Source organism: Chelon labrosus (genome assembly GCF_963514085.1).
Source record: "Chelon labrosus genome assembly, chromosome: 3".
In the NCBI taxonomy this organism is placed as follows: domain Eukaryota; kingdom Metazoa; phylum Chordata; class Actinopteri; order Mugiliformes; family Mugilidae; genus Chelon; species Chelon labrosus.
The window spans coordinates 12,301,188-12,320,911 of NC_140339.1; the positions used below are offsets into that span (position 1 = coordinate 12,301,188).

The 19,724-nt window shown below is 39.4% G+C and overlaps 2 protein-coding genes and 1 pseudogene across 3 annotated transcripts; all 3 read left to right on the top strand.

Annotated features, from left to right (window-relative positions):
- The first annotated feature begins 4,640 nt into the window (after positions 1-4,640).
- On the top strand, positions 4,641-7,014 carry LOC311509525 (guanylyl cyclase-activating protein 2-like). Its single transcript, XM_084574764.1, has 4 exons — positions 4,641-5,955; positions 6,072-6,221; positions 6,530-6,638; positions 6,758-7,014. The coding sequence occupies exons 1-4, from the start codon at positions 5,758-5,760 to the stop codon at positions 6,883-6,885; spliced, it is 585 nt and encodes a 194-aa protein (XP_084430890.1). The 5' UTR covers positions 4,641-5,757; the 3' UTR covers positions 6,886-7,014.
- A 631-nt stretch (positions 7,015-7,645) lies between these two features.
- Positions 7,646-9,321, top strand: LOC311486074 (guanylyl cyclase-activating protein 2-like; annotated as a pseudogene). Its single transcript has 4 exons — positions 7,646-8,183; positions 8,336-8,475; positions 8,946-9,057; positions 9,179-9,321. The product of its transcript is annotated as a guanylyl cyclase-activating protein 2-like (transcript).
- A 2,220-nt stretch (positions 9,322-11,541) lies between these two features.
- On the top strand, positions 11,542-17,719 carry LOC311486124 (leucine-rich repeat serine/threonine-protein kinase 2). The gene is made up of 8 exons (XM_084541886.1): positions 11,542-12,702; positions 13,429-13,747; positions 14,033-14,138; positions 14,242-14,435; positions 14,854-15,353; positions 16,370-16,527; positions 16,615-16,789; positions 17,623-17,719. Exons 1-8 carry the CDS (start codon positions 11,906-11,908, stop codon positions 17,696-17,698), a joined length of 2,325 nt encoding a protein of 774 aa, XP_084398012.1. The 5' UTR covers positions 11,542-11,905; the 3' UTR covers positions 17,699-17,719.
- Positions 17,720-19,724: the final 2,005 nt, after the last annotated feature.

Below are 19,724 nucleotides of genomic sequence, written 5' to 3' on the forward strand. Positions count from 1 at the left end.
CTCTTTTGTTACACCTCTCGCCTTGCACTCTCCTCGGGGTAACTGGTATTTACGTGCTGTCCTTGTTGTCGTCCTTCTTCTCCTGAATTCGTTGTGATATTTTTTACTTCTATTTACTACAGCAAATTTCTAGAATATCTCTGTAAGCTGAATTAAGAGCTTGTCTGGCCATGTTCTGTGGTTGATGGTTTGTGTTGTCTATTCATGTTCAAACTCAGGTACTAAGGTACATGCTGCACACCGTGTCTTAATAGTTGTTTTCAGATTTGAAGAGTACAATGCTTTCAGATGGGGGGGGGGGGGGCAGGATTGTTGTGGTTGGAGTGCATCTGCAGAGGATGCGTCCATTCTGCAAATGCTGCCTCACACATGGCAAAGTGTACACTCTTTGGAACACAACAAACGGACGTCCCAAATCAGTTGTTGCCCTGGCCAGTCTTTATTTTCTAACCTTCCTGCACTGCTCCTTGAAATTAACAGAAATAATCTAATAAATATCCAAATTGCATGAAGACACAATCCTTTCTCAGATGGTTCAGAGTTGAATAATAATAAGTCTGCTGAATTACATATTTTCCATATTACCGGCCGTTTATATGCGTCATTTTTGACCCCTTGTAACAAAACTCCTCTGAGTCATATTTGAAATCGTCCAAAGCATCACTTTATTGCCTAGATACCGGAGTGAACTGGTCTGCACACATTAAAGGCTCATCTGTATATATATATATATATAAAAAGAATCTAACAATTTGTCATCTGAACTTTTAGCAGGAAATAAGAAAAGAGTTTTGTCCCATATTGACAGCTGGTAACAGATGGAGGAAGTAGTGCTAGCAAGTACGGAAAGCTCTTATATGATATGAGTAATAGATGAAACAAGTATGATTAATGGGGTTTTGGTGAAGCCTTTGATGTGATTCTTTGTCACCACCTAGTGGTCATTACAGTGACTAACCACGTGAAACAGCAGTGATTTAGAAACGTGGTCCCAGTGTGGAATTCACCAAAAGTATTTAGCAAGAAGTCATTCAAGCATTGTGTAGTCATGTAGTCATAAAGTATGGCATGCTTTCATATTTGATCTTTTTTGATATACTTTCAGTTAATGTCTTTATTCTGTTCTATTTTATTCATCCGTGAACATGTAGTTCCAGCACTTAAAAAATATGTTTGATTTTCATTGATCTTTCAAATATCACTGCCATTGCGTGACCAAAGCTTTACATAGCAATCTGAGTCAAGCAAAAATTGTGGTTTGGTTTTCTATTACTGAACATACATGTGACACACCCACTGTGGTCTAAATGATCTTACACAAATAAGATCAAATGGAAAAAATGCAAAGAGGGCAAGAACACTCCCCGCTGCCATATGCAAAAGAGAGTATTTGACCTATCCATGTAGCCTTAGACATAATGTCTTATTATACATTATGTAAATAATGTCCATGAAAACATTCTGCAAGGAATTACTTGAATTGAATTGAATTGAATGAACCCTTACAGTATGAGGGAAAGATTTCAACCAAAAAAACAAAGTGCTCTCATTATAAATATTGCTGTATGCGTTGTGTAGTGAAACACTTTCACAATACCTTGTGTCATGTGAACCTAACAACACCTCCCCTGTGCAGCCCAGCGGTTCCAGCAGTGAACCAATGTCACCCTCTGCTGGAAATAACCTTAGAAGGTACGGCAAACAAAATAGTTCAACCTGAAGCATGTGTTTTGTTTATTCTTTTTTTTTAATCAGCTGATATTTACACCCCCCAAAAACCACTGTCACCATATTTTAAATGTATTTGAATTAGAGTTTCCGCGGAAAATAAGGCAGTGATATTGTCTTACACTGGTTGATGAACAAACACTAGTCACATTACATTAGCAAATACACTTAGTGGCCACACCTGTACAGTCTAATCATGTAATGCAACACAACCGTGTCAGTCCATAAATATGACAAGGATATTTTTTTCTTTGGTTATGTCTGTGTCATGCATTAATGGCCAAAGGTCAAAACAAATACAGAAGACTGGACTTGACTTGTTAAAATTTGAGTCAAATCACCTGACCTTATGTTACATAACTATGGATGAATAGAAGAGGCCATATGAGAGCAGTTCAGGAAGTGTGGGTAAGCCCTCCGCAAGGAGAATTCCCTCGTCAGGAGCATAATCTTGTTAAAGGATTGCTTGACTTGTTTGGGTTAAGCATAACTGAGGTCTCACAACAAATCATAACCTCTAACACAGACAAGCTTAAGAAATATGACCAGGTCTCTTCTTTTTATATATATATATTTATAATTTAAAGCAAATATACTGTACATTTACATCGGCCAAACAAAGTTTATGTTAATATTTGCATCTAGTTTGCTAGATGCAGATCTTTGGATTCAGATTTGTATTTTAAAGCCCACGTACAAGCAATACAGCAAAGTTGAATGTCACGCTGTTTTGTGCAATGTGCATAAAAAAATAACAAATGAACAACTAAAGCTGCAGAGGAATATGCAAAATAGGATGATATAATAAAATAATACTGCAATTAGCACGTTTACTTTATGATTACTGGTTTCTCTTTGGCACCTTCAAGACATGGATAGTAAAATCCTCTCATTTAATCCTCCCAGTGACACCCAGAGTAAAACCCTTTCTAAACTTGGTCACGGTGGAGCTACTAATTTTAGATCCACCCTGATGCCTGGCCATGTATCGGTTTAAGACCCCCAGTAGTTTGTCCAGCTATTTGCTTTTCACTTAAGTAACGAGACATTGCATGAAGTGATGCAAACTCACAATGAACAGGCTGTGGAAAGGTTTGTGTTTTGTATCTTGGACAGTTTGATATCAGCACACATATATCAGATAATAGTAAAGAAGAAGTAAAGTACCTAGTAGATTTTTAATGAAATATACTTGGGAACATAAAAAAGGTCATCAGTGGAGAAAGGCCACAAATAAGGATCTGGGATTAAAGATCGATTTATTTCCACAGGTTCACTAGCCAAACTCATTATCAGGTCTTAACTGATTACTGAGTCACAGTTAATAAGTTAAACAAACCATGATTGTTTGGTTGGGGAAACGTAGCCAGAATAGGACAGATGCTCATTTGATATATTCAGTGAAAGGCAGAGGAGACCTTGCAGTGGTTGGCCGACTGCAGAATTTTAAAGAGATTTGTCCTTAACTTTATCTTTTATCAAACCTACTTATGTTTAAAAGTCAGTAGGGTAAGGCGTGCTTGTTTTCACTTTGGTTTTTAATCCTTCAGGGACAGTAGACAGCAGCAGTCAGAGCTGGTCCACGGAAAGGAATATGTGTGAATATCAATGGCAACGCGATGCACGAACAGAATGGTAATTACTCGTCAAGAAAAACAAGTCGCAACACATGCCCTCTTTATTTCAACTCAAGAAGTCATCCGGGGCAAGCGCTCGTTCACAACGTCGAGCAACAGATAAAAATATCGGATCAATTAAAGGAGGCACAAACTGAAACCGAGTGTGTTATGATCATGGATTTAAAGTGAACAAACCTTACCAAAGAATACAGATTTAGAGTGCCTTGTCCTTGTCAGGAGTTCCAGGTGAGTTGAAGCATAGTCACTAAAAAAAACATCTACAAAGCTCAGTACGTACTTGAGGGACTTGAAGGGAAGGTGAGTCATTAGACTGAGGTTGATACGGCCCAAAGCACCAGTCCAGAGCAGAAGTAATGTAGGATGGCAGCTTCCCAAACAAGGCCTAGATGAACGATAACAGGCTGGCATATGTCCCAATAATTAAAAATGTAGCACACTTATATTTGCAGCAGAAGGGTTTTTGGATATCTATATTAATTTAAATGAATGCTTGAGGATATTTTTGTATTAATTAAATTATCCTTTTTGTTTCAGATCAGTTTTATATAGCTGCCACAATGCGATTAAACTCTGCTGCAGTATCTGTTTCCGTTGCATATACTAAGTCTGCCAGAGCCACATAATCAGATCAGCTAAGTCAAACATAACCGAGTTCTCTAAGGTTACAGCACCAAAGAAGTGAACACGGAGGAGCGACAGGATGTTAAAGAATGAAGGCATGACCAGCTAGCCCATCACCCTCCTTTAATTACATGCGGACACCGCTTTTGGAGACCTCCTGCTGAATGATAATCCAGAGTAACCCTAGCAGGGATTTAGGAGTGGATCGCACTCTTAATACAGTGCTCACTAACCCATGAGGCATCAGCAAGAAAGGAATTACATAATATATTTATCTGGGATTATCAAAGTTTTCCTCAATTCATACAAAGAGAAAATGGAAGCGCGTTCACAGTTCTAACATCTTGTGCATCAACAGCATAACTCTAAAGTGTTAAAGTCTCTGTCTGTATCACAGTTGTGCAAATCTCTGAACACAAATCATCATTTAGTATTACTTGAAGCTGCAGAGGAATATGCTGCCATCAAGGAGTGTCATTGCTATGGGATGGGGGTGCCTGGTCTGGTCTGGTCTAGGTGCATGGTGCATGTCTAAGTAACATCCACATGAATGCCAGGTCCAAACGTTTCCCAGCAGAACATTGAATTGTCACAAGATGGTCAGTGTTATTTACTTCTCCTGTCAGTGGTTTTTAATGATTTATATATATGTATGAATCACTGAAAGTGAATTACCGGATGCTAGGCAGTTGTTCAGTTGTTCGTCTCTCAAAGCACTGTTGGACCCTCCTGGTTTACTTGAACACACTGAGGGATCCTCTCAGTCCACAGGATTTGTTTTCCTGGCCTATCTGCCGCTCTAATGCAATCTAATTAAAAGAGATTGATATACCTATTCCAAATTACCGTGATCTAAAGCGCCTTAGTTTCTTCAGCTTCTTTTTTTTTGCAACCTGAAAAGCAACCCTGAGACTGATTAAAGACAGCAATAGACCTGGGCATCAGTCATTTGGCAGATAGATTAATGGACACAAAGCGCTGCGTCTGAAAGCTCTGAAACTCAGCTTCACTCAAACTAGAAGACAAATCAAACTTTTTAACCTGATAATGAACTACGGGATGAGGTATGAGATCACCAAAAGTGACGGGACAGTTCATCTTAAGAGGGTCATGCTGTATGGAAAACCATAATGTGACTTCACCTGTGGCACTGTATACTGCATATAATAAGGATTATCACTCTCACTCTTATGGACAAACCCTAGTGTGCTGCTCTATAGAAGTGTTGGCCTATTTTGCCTCCATCTTTGGGTTTTGTAACTAAAAAGAAAACAAGGTTTGGACTTAAAACACCGTGCAAAAACCTGTGCTTTTTAATCAGTTAACTTTACACAACACACCGGAAACTGAAGAAATACAGGAAGGAGTTTGTTCTAAGTGGCTTGATAAACTTGTCACAGGTCATCTGTAACTGTCTCAATTGCTTCTGTATGCACTATTGCCATTGGTGATGTGTGGTTTTTCCACAGAAGCGTCGATACATTATATGCCCTTGATTGGAATGCACATACCATGCATGTTCATGCTGATATCATTCCTGCCACTCATGTTTGACCTGGATCTACATTTAGCTGCAAACCTAATTAACTCAGCTAGAGGAAACCCCCACATACGTAATACCGCAGTAGTCTTGAGGCCACACTAATCACCCGCCTCATAGGACTCTGCTGGGTTTTACCACCTGATGCCTATTTCAAGTCTGGACGCCCTATCGTGCAGACTACACCCAAAGGCTACAGGGCTATGCTGCTGAATTACATCGTCAGCCATGGGACAGACACAGCAAACAGAGAACAGTGAGGAGATCGACGTCAAAGCGCTCCAGGACATGTATAAAAAGTTTGTCATGGAGTGCCCGAGTGGACTACTTTTTCTGCATGAGTTCAAGCGTTTCTTTGGCGTGGACCCGACGGGAGAAGCTTCTGATTATGCGGAGAACATGTTTCGAGCTTTTGACAAAAATGGGGTGAGAGAATGATAAAAAAAAAAAAAAAAAAGCTTGTTCTGTTGCAGCTTGACTTGTTTTAAAATCATCCAAAATGTTCAAACCTGAACTGAGCATTTTCTCTTTTAATCTTTTAGGACAATACGATCGATTTCCTTGAGTTTGTGGCAGCGCTGAATCTTGTATTCCGTGGAGACCTGGAGCATAAACTGCGCTGGTCGTTCAAGGTGTATGACAAAGATGGAAACGGATTTGTGGACAGGGATGAACTTCGGTCGATAATTGATGTAAGTGCTATGAGTCAAAACGCCTTATGAGTGTTCTATTGGCATCCCTTGGAGTATGTTTCCCTCATACATAATGGCAGTTATTTTCAGGTTAAATTGCAAATGATGAAGTTCAGGGTATACTTTTTCAACATCCTGATGAAAAATACAGTTAAGATGGGTTAGAAAAACTATGATTCAAAGCATATGTTCAAAGCATATCTAGGATTTATAGCCAAAGCCCAGTTTTATTCCATTGTTTCATTCCTGGATGTACTTGGTTTCTGTGTTATAAATAAAATAAATTTCTGACCATTTCTTCCATCTAGAGCATTTACCGGATTAAGAAAGGCTCAAAGGCCGACATGAGTGAGTCACAGCTTTCAGTGGACGAGGCTGTGGACCGGTTATTAGAGGCTGTCGACAGCGACGGAGACGGTGAGCATTCAGTCGCACGTGGCATTTTACACCGCAGCGAGCGCACCGCGGACAGGCGACAGATACAGAGGGATGTATTTAACACTGGCGCCGTTTTGCACATTTCCTTCGCCCCACAGGTAACATCACTATGGAGGAGTTCATCAGAGGCGCACAGCAGGACCCGTGGGTGCTCAACATGCTGAAGCTGGACATGAACCCTGCCTCATGGGTGATGGAGCACAGGAGAAGGAGTGCACACTTCTGAAGAGTTTAAAAAAAGAAAAACACCTCTGCCTTCCGCGTAGGGACAATGGATAAAGTGCACACTTTTGATTACAACGGTTACATCTTAACATCAAGATTCATCTTCAGTATTTGCTCAGTACATGTAGCTTCCTGTATTATTTGAACATACTATTTAAACGTATTGAAAAATGTTCAGTCATTTAATTCATTGCACATACTACACTCTGGTTTTGGCTTAGCTATCTCAAAGGATCCTTATGTAAATATCATCGTAATGCTTTTATATTGTTTTCTGTATTTAAGTGTGAATTATTTATGCTTTTTTACCCTTTTAATAACATTACAAGTATATAATCACATGCATATTGAAAGCACTGTCAGCTAATATTAATTTCCTTTTCAGTTGTCAAAGGTCGATTTTAAAACCAATGAACTGACTGTCAATAAAAACAAATACTATGTTAACGCATGAGTACTGCTATTATTTTCTGTTGATATAGGGATTAAAAGCACATCTCATCATGAGAATATTTCCCATTTTCTAGAACTGTACATGACGTACAGAGACCAGCATGCCCCACTCCTCCCAGTTAGCAACACCTTAAACCCCTTAGCGACACTTATGTCATTCAAGATGCAGCAACATTACGCATCAACAAAACACTAACTCACACTTGATAATGCAGCCTGCACCATGTAGAGTAATTGTGTTGTTTAAATCGGATGCCAGTAATACATTTAAAAGGATTCCCGTTTCTGTTTTTACTCTTTAAGTTATTATGTCAGTAAGTAATAGCATAAAGTGTATTGGTGACCCTGGGGCAGTGGAGGTTTAAGATAGGATCAGGCATGTGGATTACAGCTTTAAACTCAGCTTGCTCAAGACTTTGGCTAAAAATAATCTTCTCGGGTCAGGTCAAGCATCACATGAATATGTTATTACCCTCGACTCAGTTCTAGACCCCTGAACTGATCTCTAGGAGATGTCCAGCAGCCGCCATGACGTGGACACTGATCTGTTTGTTGCAGGCAGTGCAGCCAGTTTTAAGGACGTTAATTTGCTAAAGCATCCGGATAGATTTATTTTAAATGTGAAATAAGAACTTTGGATTCAGCATGGGGCAAAGTCAGCAAGCACAGGCACAGGAAGAGGAACTGGAGTTGAACAGCATACAGGACCTCTACAAGTCATTCATCATGGAGTGTCCGAGCGGATCTTTGTACCTGCACGAGTTCAGGAGGATGTTTAGAGTACATGCTGGGACACTGGAATCAGAGTACATGGACAACATCTTCCGAGCATTTGACATGAACCATGTAAGTTGCAAAGCTGCTGCCTACTAAAATGTTTCAGTCTTCAATTTAAAGTCCAAACAAAACAGCATGCTACAATGCTTGATTTCTACAAATCCCTTCTTTCCATGTTGGGGTTCCATTGCTAGTATTATTTTTTATTTTATTTTTTTCAGGACAACACAATGGAATTTATAGAGTATGTGGCTGCACTGCATATTGTTCTACGTGGAAAACTTGAAGATAAGTTAAGGTGGACTTTCAAAGTGTTGGTAACGGCCACCTCGACAGAGATGAAGTGCTGAAGATTGTTAAGGTCAAATTATCTTGTCTTCATGAAATCAATTCTTCACAGTCCCATTTCAACGTAAAAGTTTGCGTGTCATAGTAAATCAGTTGTAATGTCATATTTTGCTTTTTTAATGTGGACTCAATATCTACCAGCAAACTGGGCGTGTAAATAGATACATGTAGATACAACTGTTAGATAATTAGTGGTTGAAATTACGTTCTAGTCCAGTGCAAATGCATAACAACTTCCTTAATTTTAAATATGTATATATGGAAACAGTATTTTTGGACCACTTCAGACCCAAATCTGTACATACTCTAACATATTAGCAGAACTGAAGGTGATAAGCCCTATCATGAGCTTTCACGTGTTGACAGTAACAATACATGCTGATGTTTAATGAGTATAACGTTTACTATGTCTATTTCTTTGATACACTGTTGATAATAATGATGTTGTGCCTCCAGGTCAGAACTGTTGGATTTGTCTTTCAGATAATTCACAGGTTGAAGCAAGGTGACGTTTCTGATGAAACGGGAACCGAGAGACTCACTGCTGAGCAAGTGCGTGATCACATCTTTAAAGAGGTGGACGTAAACAATGATGGTAAGTTGACCTTCCAACCAACAAAAACACATCAACCGTGAAAATAAAAAATTAAAATAAAAGTTTCCTCAATACTGAACAACGAACGGTTAATTTAAAGATTGTTCTGTTTGTGCTGCAGGCGACATTACACTGGACGAGTTCATCCAGGGGGCTGAGAGTAGTCCGTGGCTGCAGAGATTTCTACATTTCGATGTCAATCCCAGTGTGTGGGTCCACAGGCACTTGTGTCACAGGAAACTCACAAGCGCCAAAGATTTGTGATGGACGTCAAAAACAATCTGGCAAGACTGCCAAATGAAAAGCTACTTCATTTTGAACTATTGGAAAAACATAAATACTTCAACCAGCAGTCTGTGGGAAGGCTCCTCTTGCCTGCATTGTAGAATAGTGTACTGCGTCTGTAAAGCGTTCTGGAAATTCAGCACACATTTGCATTTTGACACCATGAGAAAATCAATATATAATATGTGATTTTAGCAGAAGTTAAACATTGTGTTATACTAACATCAGTTTGTGGCCTCATCATCATTGTAAACTGTAAATACGTGAACTGAGTGTTGGTAACAATGCATATGTTATGCTATTAACATGTTGATGACATGGAGTGTGGACTACAATACTGAGGCAGCTGATTTAAATGTGCACTTTGGTAATGGAGTGCTGCACATCCATAAAGTTGGGAGGGTTGCAAAAAAGGAATTTAATAAAATGTCAGAAATGACAGAGGGGAGAACAACATATTGTGACTTTTAGTGTCAAACCCTGGTGTCAAACCTGTTATTCCCCACTAAGCAGCTGACAGGTAAAAATTCATGTCTTATAAACAATAACTGTTATTTTCCAAACTGGAAGTCTTAAGTCAAGGTAATTTTCAACAATATTAAAGACCTAAAGTGGGAATTTCAACCTTCCTGAACCAAAGATAGCCCTGCAATGTCCAGGGTGTACCCCGCCTCTTGCCCAGTGACAGCTGGGATAGGCTCTCTTCAGAGGATGAGCAGTTACAGAAAATGAATGAATGAATGAATGAATGAACCAGAGAGGAAACTATGCTGCAGGTTTCATAAGGGGGGTATTTCTCCCTAAGTCTACTCAGCCTTATGTGTAAAGGTGGTGCAGTGGCCCTTTAAATTATCAGAAGATTAAGCTAGACTCCATCATAAGTGTCCATAAGTCCTCACTTAACACAGTCCTGCTTATGTCAGACTGCGTGTATATTTACACACACTCACATGTACGTTCTTTGGGTAGTCCCGCCTTTTATGGAAGCTGTAGATGATCATAAAAACCTGCACAACGTTCTTGAACGTAGTGTATATTTAAAAATTGCTTTTCTCACACGTATGTGTGACCCATACCAACACCAAACAGGGAATTACTGTTCATTGCAATTCACTTATTTTGTCTTTTGTTCTTGTATACAGCTCAACATGTTTCTTTTTAGATGACAGAATGAACTCTGAACTGAGGATTGCACTGACTTAAATGACACATCCCATCTGGTGCCAGTTGTATAATGACACAGACTGATGTGATGCAACATTAAAAGTGATTTACAGAAGTGCTCTCTTCTCTCTTTTCTGTAGAGATAGTTAGAGAGTTACAATGGAGTAATGTAATTATAAAGTTGGACAGTTCCACATTCTTAAACAGTAATGTGTAATAAAGCAGTAGTTTAACGTAGCACAATATTTCAATCATGCAATCACTGTTGTAAAAAACATTTACACTTCTAAAAATACAAAATATGTTTTTCTTTTTCTTTTTTATTATTATTTAATGATCCATATAATTTGCATTTTGCAGAAATGAATCAGTATTTGAGTCTCATAAACACCTTGTAAAAAGTAAAACATTTTATATACCACAACTGATGTAATAATACCATATGAATTTGTATATTCAAATGGTACTATATTACATATTATATTACATATTGAAGCATTTCTGTTTTATGTGTTGGAGCAAATAAACAAAATGGGAAGTAACTCACTTTATGTAGCTTACTTCCCTATCTCAGGGGTGGGATCTAGTGGTTTTGCATCATTGGCAGCTGGCCCTCTCTGAAGACAGAACACTTCCCGAAAACATCGCTAGACTTGAACTCCCCATGACTTTATGAAGTAGATGCGTAAAGAAAATGTCCTTTGTAAAAGGTAAGCAACCTAACATGTACTTTGAACATTGTTAGAAGTCTGTGATAATTGATGTGGATGTTGATATTTCTGTCTGTCAAGTCAGAGATTTTGTATTTAGTGTAGTTTCAGAGTTTCCTTGCTGTTGCTGCTAAAAATGAGGCCACGTTGTGCTGTATGGTATACCACTGATCATGAACTGGTGTCAAACCAAAATCATCACCGTCCCAGAAAATGTAATAATAATTGCACAGAAGCAGAGCGTACGCACAGTTTTTTTTTTTTTTTTTTTTTACCAAGGTAGCAGCAGCAGCTCTGGTGTTTTGTGTGTGTCTACACTGCATTCAGAGATGTAGGTCACCTGCATTTGGCACAGCTGGGAGCTCAAAAAAATATTACTGTAGACTTGTATTTCAAACGTCTTTAAGTGCTACTGATCTGATTAAAGTTGGAGTGGATCTGTTCCATCACACATGGGAGATGGAAGACTTGAAATGGTTGTAGGTAGGCACAACTTCTAGACTGTTAAACCAGCTGAATTGACCAATCTCTTGTTCACCCAACAGTTAAGTAAACTTGCTTCATGAAACTCTGATCTCACACATACTGTAAACCTACTCATTCGTCATACAGGAACCAGTTGGGAGACATGGGATCTGTCAGGACAGAAACTGAAGTCCCTTCCTCAGGATCTTCTAATGCACGACACCATGTGTACAAGTGTGAACTTGCAGAGGAATAAACTGAAACGTGTCATTGGCATCTCCAGATTCAACAATCTGACAGAGCTTAATCTCTCCAGGAACAAGTTAATAGAATTTTCTAGTGAGATACAATACTTGAACAAATTAGAGACACTATGTTTGAACCAGAATAATATCAGGTCAATTCCAGAGGGAATCTTCCCTAACCTAACTAAGTTGAAGTACCTAAAACTCAACAACAATTGTTTGGCCAAACTTCCTTCAGATATTAACCAGTGTACCAGTGTCACTTACCTGGATCTTTCCAAGAACTACCTGCAAAGCATCCAACCACTTGTTGGTCTACCAAAACTGAGAACGCTTTTGGTAGAGAAGAACCGACTGACGGATCTTCCATCCGAGCTCTTCCAGACAAGTAGCTGCGAGCTAACCGTGTTTGAGGCCATGGGGAACCCACTGAGGTGCCCACCAGAAGAAGTCTGTGCTGGAGGGGTCATGGACATACAGAGCTACTTCCTTCAACTAGAGGAAAACCCCAACACACACTCTGCCTGGACAGTCAAGACCATGTTCCTCGGCTCTTCCATGGCAGGGAAGTCCACACTCTGCCGCAGCCTGAGAGAAGGGAAACCTGTGGCAGTGGCAATGAAGGACCGGACTGAGGGGATCGAAATCAGCCAGCTGTACACTGAGGAAGTCCGTTTTCTTCTCTGGGACTTTGCAGGGCAGGAGGAGTACTACCTGACACACCATGTCTTCATCACTTCACGAGCCCTCGTCATCCTTACCGTTGATATAGCAAGGTGAGCAAATGCACTGTTTTAAGAAGCATCATTTATTCGCAAATCCCATCCTATGTGTTTAGGTTGTTAGCCTCATCCCAGTTTTTTCCAGAGCCGAAACATTTCTGCATGAATAACTGATTGACTTCTGTAAATCTAATCTGCATTCAATTACAAGTTACACCTGGATACACCTATCTTAAATTAACACGTTCTAATACAAATTACGCTGCATGGCGGCTGAGATTTATAAGATCACATGACAGTGCATCTTGTCAGACTTCAAGTTATGGGATTGCGGATGCAAGCGGACCAGTCAGTGTGTCCTGTGAGGAACGACTGGCAACTATGGATGTGTTTTAGGTGTGACGACCGTCAAGAGTGACTTTTATGTGCATCAACATGCTAGCAACATAGCTACACTGACTGCAGTCTTTAAATGTTCTGCCATGTTAGCACCATGCCAAAACCAATCCGTGAATGTTAATTACTGGAAGACTTTTGATAAATTTTCATTGAACTAACTAAAAAAGATTGTATTTGTCCAACACTTTAGTTCATGACCAAATATGTCTAGCGCTAAGTAGTCAAGATAAGCTATGATCTTAAGCTATTAGCTAAGATGTAATTATTCTTCCGTCACTATGCTAGCATGACCATTCCTTCACAGAGCTTTTAACATGGCAGTAGACTGATACTGTTTACTTCCTATGGAGTCAGTATGATTTTGAGGCCACAGTGAAATCTTCCATTTTGTTTTCCTATCAGTTACAGCATTGTTGACCCACAATCCTTCAAAGACCAGCTGTGGTTCTGGATAAACAACATACAGCTACGCGTGCCAGATGCGGTAGTTATGCTTGTGGGAACACACTGTGACCAGTGTAAAGACCTGGATGAGATGATGGAGAAGAAGAATGACATTGAGGAGAAGATCAAAACCATGCTCGCAAACAGGAGGGTGGTTTTAAACCACCGGAAGCAAAACCTGGAAGAAAGCATGAACCCCTGCCTCTATATGGATCAGATGGATGAACTGGATTGCCTTTTGGACTACAATCTTAAGGTACTGATATGGATTTACACATACATTATATTAATCCTTATTTTTATTTATTATGCTATAATTGCTTTTGGATTTTAATGCTGCCTAATTACATTGCTTATATTGGTAAATCAAGGTCCCTTGGCTTTTGAATTGTGTTTGTGGACAAACCTTTCTTGCCTTTCCAGCACAGCCTCCCACAATTGCCCTTAAACTTTCCTGCAGGTTTTGGATCTTTTAACTCTCGATTGCACAAGCAATGAGGATATTGCAAAACTCAAAAGTCATATTTTGAAATGCATTCAGTCAGAGAGTGTGTTGCTGTGTTCTGAGAGCATCCTACCAAAAAGTTATGAAGAGGTGGAGCAAGCCGTTCACACACTTGTTGCACTGGAACTAATTCCTCAGCATGGTAAGTTCAATTTTTACTCCAAGGACTTCATATTCCAAGTGTTATGGAACATTCAGAGGGTGGTTTTACATCTGAGTTGAAATGTATTGATTCTCTCTGTCAGGGATTATTTTACTTGAAGAACTGAGTGATTTAATCAGGAACCATATTACACAGAGCGGAGAGCAGCTCCCCTCCATCTTGAAATTCCTGTTGCGATATCTCCACCGAATTGGGGTGATCATCTGGTACGAAGACATCGATGTGCTAAGTGACAGAGTGTTTGTCCAGCCGTCATTCCTCATCTCAATGTTCAAGGTCAGCAGTTGTTTTTTTTTCTAAATGTAAATTACCATTTAACTAACCTATTTTTTCAGATTTTATCTCAGCTTGCTGCTGATGAAAGATGTGAGAATTTGGGTCACAAACAAAATCAAGGCAATGATGCAGCCAAAGTGAACATGCAACCACGGTACAAGTTATATTTATGAAGATGGGATAAAGTTCACATTCCCCACAGCTGAAATTCCTGGTGGTTCTTCTAGCTTGGCTTTGCATTTCAACAAAAAAAACACTATTTTCATGGCTATGAAGCCAATTAGCAAGCAAAAACTAAAAAAAAAAGAGTGCAGTGCCATAACTCATAAGATTAACTAAACTCGTTATGTCCCTCTATCTAAAAATGGTCACATAGTTCACAAACAATACTTTCCATCTCTACTTTCTGTGAATGCAGACCATTGTGAGACATGACTTGGTGCAACAGCTGGAGGGTGTATCCAGAGACCTTCTCATGCGGGAAGGGGCTCTGGTGAAACAGAAGTTCACCTGGGTGAATGACCTGAAGTCCAGAGGCACTCTGCACAATGCAGCCATACGCATCTTGGTCCGCAGAGAGTTAGAGAAACTGGTCGACGATGACGACGACTTGATCAGAGAGGTGGTGGGAACCAAGAGGGATGAAGGCATACTACTCACCCTGTTGCAGTATTTTGAGGTTTGCCTCCCGACTCGTGTCAGAAGCCCCTTAAACCCACAAGCACTGGAGTTCTTACCTGGCGCAAAGCAGTGGGAGTCAGCGAGGGAGGCCAAGACAGATCCAGACGGAGCTTGTCTCTTCCCCATCTATCTGAAGGACGACCTCGTAGTGTGCCAAAACTGGGGCGAGGACAAGCAAGATGACATCAGTGTTCACTTGTACTTCCTTCCTGAGATTCCTCATGGGTTCTTCCACAGGTGACACGTATCATTATGGATGCTTTCTATATGATAGTATATGATTACAGTTATTGCTGGAATTAATAACGTTTTCAGTCTGCATATCGTTAGAGCCGTTATCCTGCATTTTTTCAATATACAGGATGACAGTTCTCCAATAGCGCGGCACATAGTAAAACAATGACATTACATGGTTGACATTATACAGTATTGTTTGTGATAATTGTGCAGATTACATTATTTGTCTTTGACTTTACTGTTTGATTCAGTAAAATGCAGATAAAATCTAATCTGCTGTGTGAGTGCAAAACAAATGGCGGTAATCAATCAAGCCAAAATATGCAGCGCAAAAGCTGCAGTTCCCCGAATGGCCACTTGAGGCTGTATTCAACCTCCACAGGCCTCATTGTTAGAATGCTTAACTTTACAGCAGAAATAAACATACTTACAGCAGAGTGTATATTCTTAGTCAATTTCCCTTGCAACATGCCTGTAGGGCATGTGAATTTTATATAACCAATACATATAACACATAAGAGTGCCTGTGCGTCACCTTCCACTCACACTCCACCCCATAACCGTTTTTTAATTAGCTGGAAGTTAGGCAGAGTAAGACTCATCCAAGACGGTGACTACTACTGCCACTTGGAAACCACACATCAGAAATCCAGTCAGTGAAGTTATGGACAGGTTTTGTTTTCTTTTTAGACAATCTGTGACAGCAGAGAGCAGAGTTTCCTGACTAACATGCTTTGCGTATTCTTTTGGCATAACAAATATGCTGATCCAGGTCACTCTTCAAGTCTTAATGGTTTTAGTTGGCTGCCAATAGGATTACCTTGAATATTAAAAAAACAAACAAAAAACAAACAGCTATAGCCTTCTTTATGTGACACTTTGTGTTTTATAATTTGATTCGGGGCGTGTGACTCTTTAGCACCGTTCTCTCACTCTTATCTATGAAGTTATCTGTCCAGCTACCAGTGTTTTAATTCAATTGTAAATGTGTCTAATGTATCTGCTGTAACCACCAGAGTGATCATCAAGACGTGCTCACTGTACACGACTCACTGGGCGGGGAGAGAGCAGTGTCTCCTCTGCTGTGGAAACCGACTGGCTCTGATGAGACAGAGGAATAAAGATGGAGATTCGTTCATAGAGATACGCTGCAGGAGACCCGAGAACAATGATGGTAAAAATCTATAATCTGTGTCATTGTGAGGCTAAATGATCTACACTTGCACTGCACAGGCAGCTGTACTCTCTTCTCTCCCCTCAGAGTTTCGGCCGATGTGGGATCTGATCTTGGCAGTGATGTCCAAGCTGTTTGTGCTTTCGAGGCAGTGGCCAGGACTGACCCACCAGGTACACACTGCCTGTCCGGAGAGAGGCTGTGCACACTACTTCACCTGGAGGGACTGGCAGGAACTCAACAACACTGACTTCTACAACCTGTAAGTGTTGTGTCAGTCAGGCTTTTGTGAGCTCGATTCACTGAGCTAGACGCCTGTTTCTTGAAAGTCAAATCCCCAAATAATCAGAAAATAGTTTAATAACACTGCAGTGTTTTGAATCTGCCTGTTGGTGAGTTTGATCATTACAACCCAAACCAAATCAATTTCCGCATTACAAACACTGTCATTAAAATCCATTAGTTGCAATGCGGCTGAAGGTCAAAAATACATGGAGAAAGGGTGTTGTATTCTCTCTGTTTATGAAGAGAAGCTGATGGTGTAAAATAGTGTGGAATAAGTTTGGGAAGTGAATCGGGGAAACGTATATGTACATTTCTCTGCTCACAAAATTACACTGATCAGACACGGTGTCAGTCAGTCAATCAGCCAGTCAGACAAAAGCTTAGCTCCTTGACTTTCATGTAATGGTTTTGGATGAGTGGCAAAAACAGAAGCAGAAGATAAGAGTGAAGATTTAAATCATATCACATCTAAACAAATGTGCTTATATTTGCAGTTAAATAGTTAATTTCATTTTTTTTTTGACACTACGCTCTTAGTCAACCATTAAACGTTTATCTCATTCAAAGGTGATACATTTTTAAAAATGTGCAAAAAAGAAACCATGCAGTTCTTGGGTGATACCCTTGTGATAAGACGACATGACTTCCTGATACATTTCCACCTGGCGGCATTGTTAAAAATCCAACTTTCTGTGGCCTTCCCCTCCAATTATGAATGGTTTTGAAGGTTAACGGTACCGGTATTCGATAGAATTACTAAGCTGGACACATTGCCGTTCATACTATGTCCATTTTGTTTGTTTTTAACAGTGTGAAGGAGGACAAACTAGTTTGCCAGGGGGGCCATACACGCCGGACAGAACTGATTTTTCCAAAGGCTAGATAAATGCCTGAGTCATTATTGAAGGTAAATTGTAAAACAGACCTGAATGTGTGCTTTGAGCTTTGATTAATCACGGATTTGTTTTCTCTTCAGTTGCAGCTTTGCAGGGAGGAAATAACCTTCACAGCACCACAGAGATGACAGATTCCAAATCACCATTCATTGTGGAGATGAAAACACACACAACTGTATCACTTTTTTCAAAGCGTTTAATTGTTATTGCTTTTTTTTTTATGTGAAAACCGGTTAGTTAATAATGGATAATCGATAATGGATTCTGTAACTGAAAGTATGAGTAGCAATACCACATTTGTAGCTGTTACATACTTGCAGCAATTTTTTGAACCATCTGAGCTCATCTACTTTATCAGTTGCTGCTTACTGTTTCTTTTTTTTTTTTTTAATTACTAAAGCATTTGTTTGTTCTGTGGTCTGAGAGTATATTCAAGAAGCCCACTGATTTGATTTTTCTTTCCATTCGTCATCAGTTGTCTCATTTGTGTGTGCAGTACTGACCTCTGCTGGATGATAAGGAACATGACAGACGGCACACTCCTATGTTTGGTCTGTGAGATTGTTTTACACTGTAAAACTAAATAAATACATATTCTAACAGCTTTTATTCTTAACACATCAATTGATTTGGAACAGGCTTTTAACAGGCTTGTACAGTAGGCACTAGGTATGATCACTTCATCTGCCTCTCTTCTTACCCTGATGCCCCCATCACTCTGTAACAGAGTAAATCTGGACTCATCAGACCACATGACCTTCTTCCATTGCTCCAGAGTCCTCCCTAGCAAACTGAAGCTTTTTTGTTTTGGTCAGCCTCACTGATTAGTGGTTTTCTTGAGGCTACACAGCTGTTCAGTCCCAATCCCTTGAGTTCCCTTCACATTGTAAGTGTTGAAATGCTCTTACTTTCACTATTAAACATAGTCCTGAGTTCTACTGTTGTTTTTCTTCAATTTGATTTCACCAGCTGCTTAAGTGATCGCCGATCACGATCAATGAGGATTTTAGCAATGGGAAATTATTCATTACACACAGTAACAAAGGTGTTTCCATGGTGGAGGATAGTATATTTAGCAAAAATACTGTGCATCTCCAAATTGTTTTTTTTTTTTTGTTTGTTTTTTTGTTAGTTTGTAGTTTGTTTTGATCTAGACAACCTTTATTTTTTAAGCTTGTGTAAAAAGCATTTAATCCTGCATCTTACCATTGGCTTAAAAATGTAGAAATTGGGAGATATATACACAAAATGTGAGAATCACTGAAGTCACTGAGGAGACTAAAACGTTAATCAAAGTACAAATGTGATTATATCCACTGCTGTAGACACATGTTGGATTTACTGAATAAAGAAAAAAGAGAGTTTCCTGAAACTTTGAGGTTTAATTTGCTCAGCATCGCAGATTCAGAGTTATTTTTGATCAGGCAATCTTTAAATCAATGTTGACGAACGATAATTGGCTAAAAAAAGCAAGAAAAAGTACAACACGCTCATTACAAACAATAACTTCAGTCTTAGCCAACACATACGGTTATGTGAAATAATTAGGACACCTCATTAAATATGTAGTTCTAAATGTCTGAGGTTTAAAAAGGGGCGTGCCTTCTTCAAAATGCTAAATAACGATGTGCTAATCATGTGCACCTGGTGTGATACACCTTTGTGTGCTTTTAGCCATTTTAAGTTCGAATAAATGTGGGGGTGTCCTAATTTATTCCTCACCAGAAACTGCATTTTTTTTTTAATTATTTTTTTTTTACATTTTGCAAAAACGTTTAAAACATATTTTGTTCAGTTTTACGTATTTAGCTATATTACTCAAATCCCTCGTTATTGTTAAAATATATAAAGAAAAAAAAACCAAACATTAAGGCTTTCATAGGGTGTCCTAATTTTTTCAGGTGCCCCATTCAGGCATTAACAAAGACAGTCTGGGCACGCGCTTGGGTCTTTTTTTTTTTTTAAAACACAAACCAGGAAACTTTACAATGCGTAATAATGATGAACCACAGTGTA

What these genes read in the sequence shown, in the direction of transcription:
- LOC311509525 (XM_084574764.1), top strand. Translation starts at nt 5,758, where the DNA reads ATGGGACAGACACAGCAAACAGAGAACAGTGAGGAGATCGACGTCAAA. An exon ending in AACTTCGGTCGATAATTGAT is followed by an intron (nt 6,222 to 6,529) that starts GTAAGTGCTATG and finishes TCTTCCATCTAG; the next exon opens with AGCATTTACCGGATTAAGAA. An exon ending in TGTCGACAGCGACGGAGACG is followed by an intron (nt 6,639 to 6,757) that starts GTGAGCATTCAG and finishes TTCGCCCCACAG; the next exon opens with GTAACATCACTATGGAGGAG.
- LOC311486124 (XM_084541886.1), top strand. Translation starts at nt 11,906, where the DNA reads ATGTGTACAAGTGTGAACTTGCAGAGGAATAAACTGAAACGTGTCATT. An exon ending in GAGACCCGAGAACAATGATG is followed by an intron (nt 16,528 to 16,614) that starts GTAAAAATCTAT and finishes CTCTCCCCTCAG; the next exon opens with AGTTTCGGCCGATGTGGGAT. An exon ending in AACACTGACTTCTACAACCT is followed by an intron (nt 16,790 to 17,622) that starts GTAAGTGTTGTG and finishes TGTTTTTAACAG; the next exon opens with TGTGAAGGAGGACAAACTAG.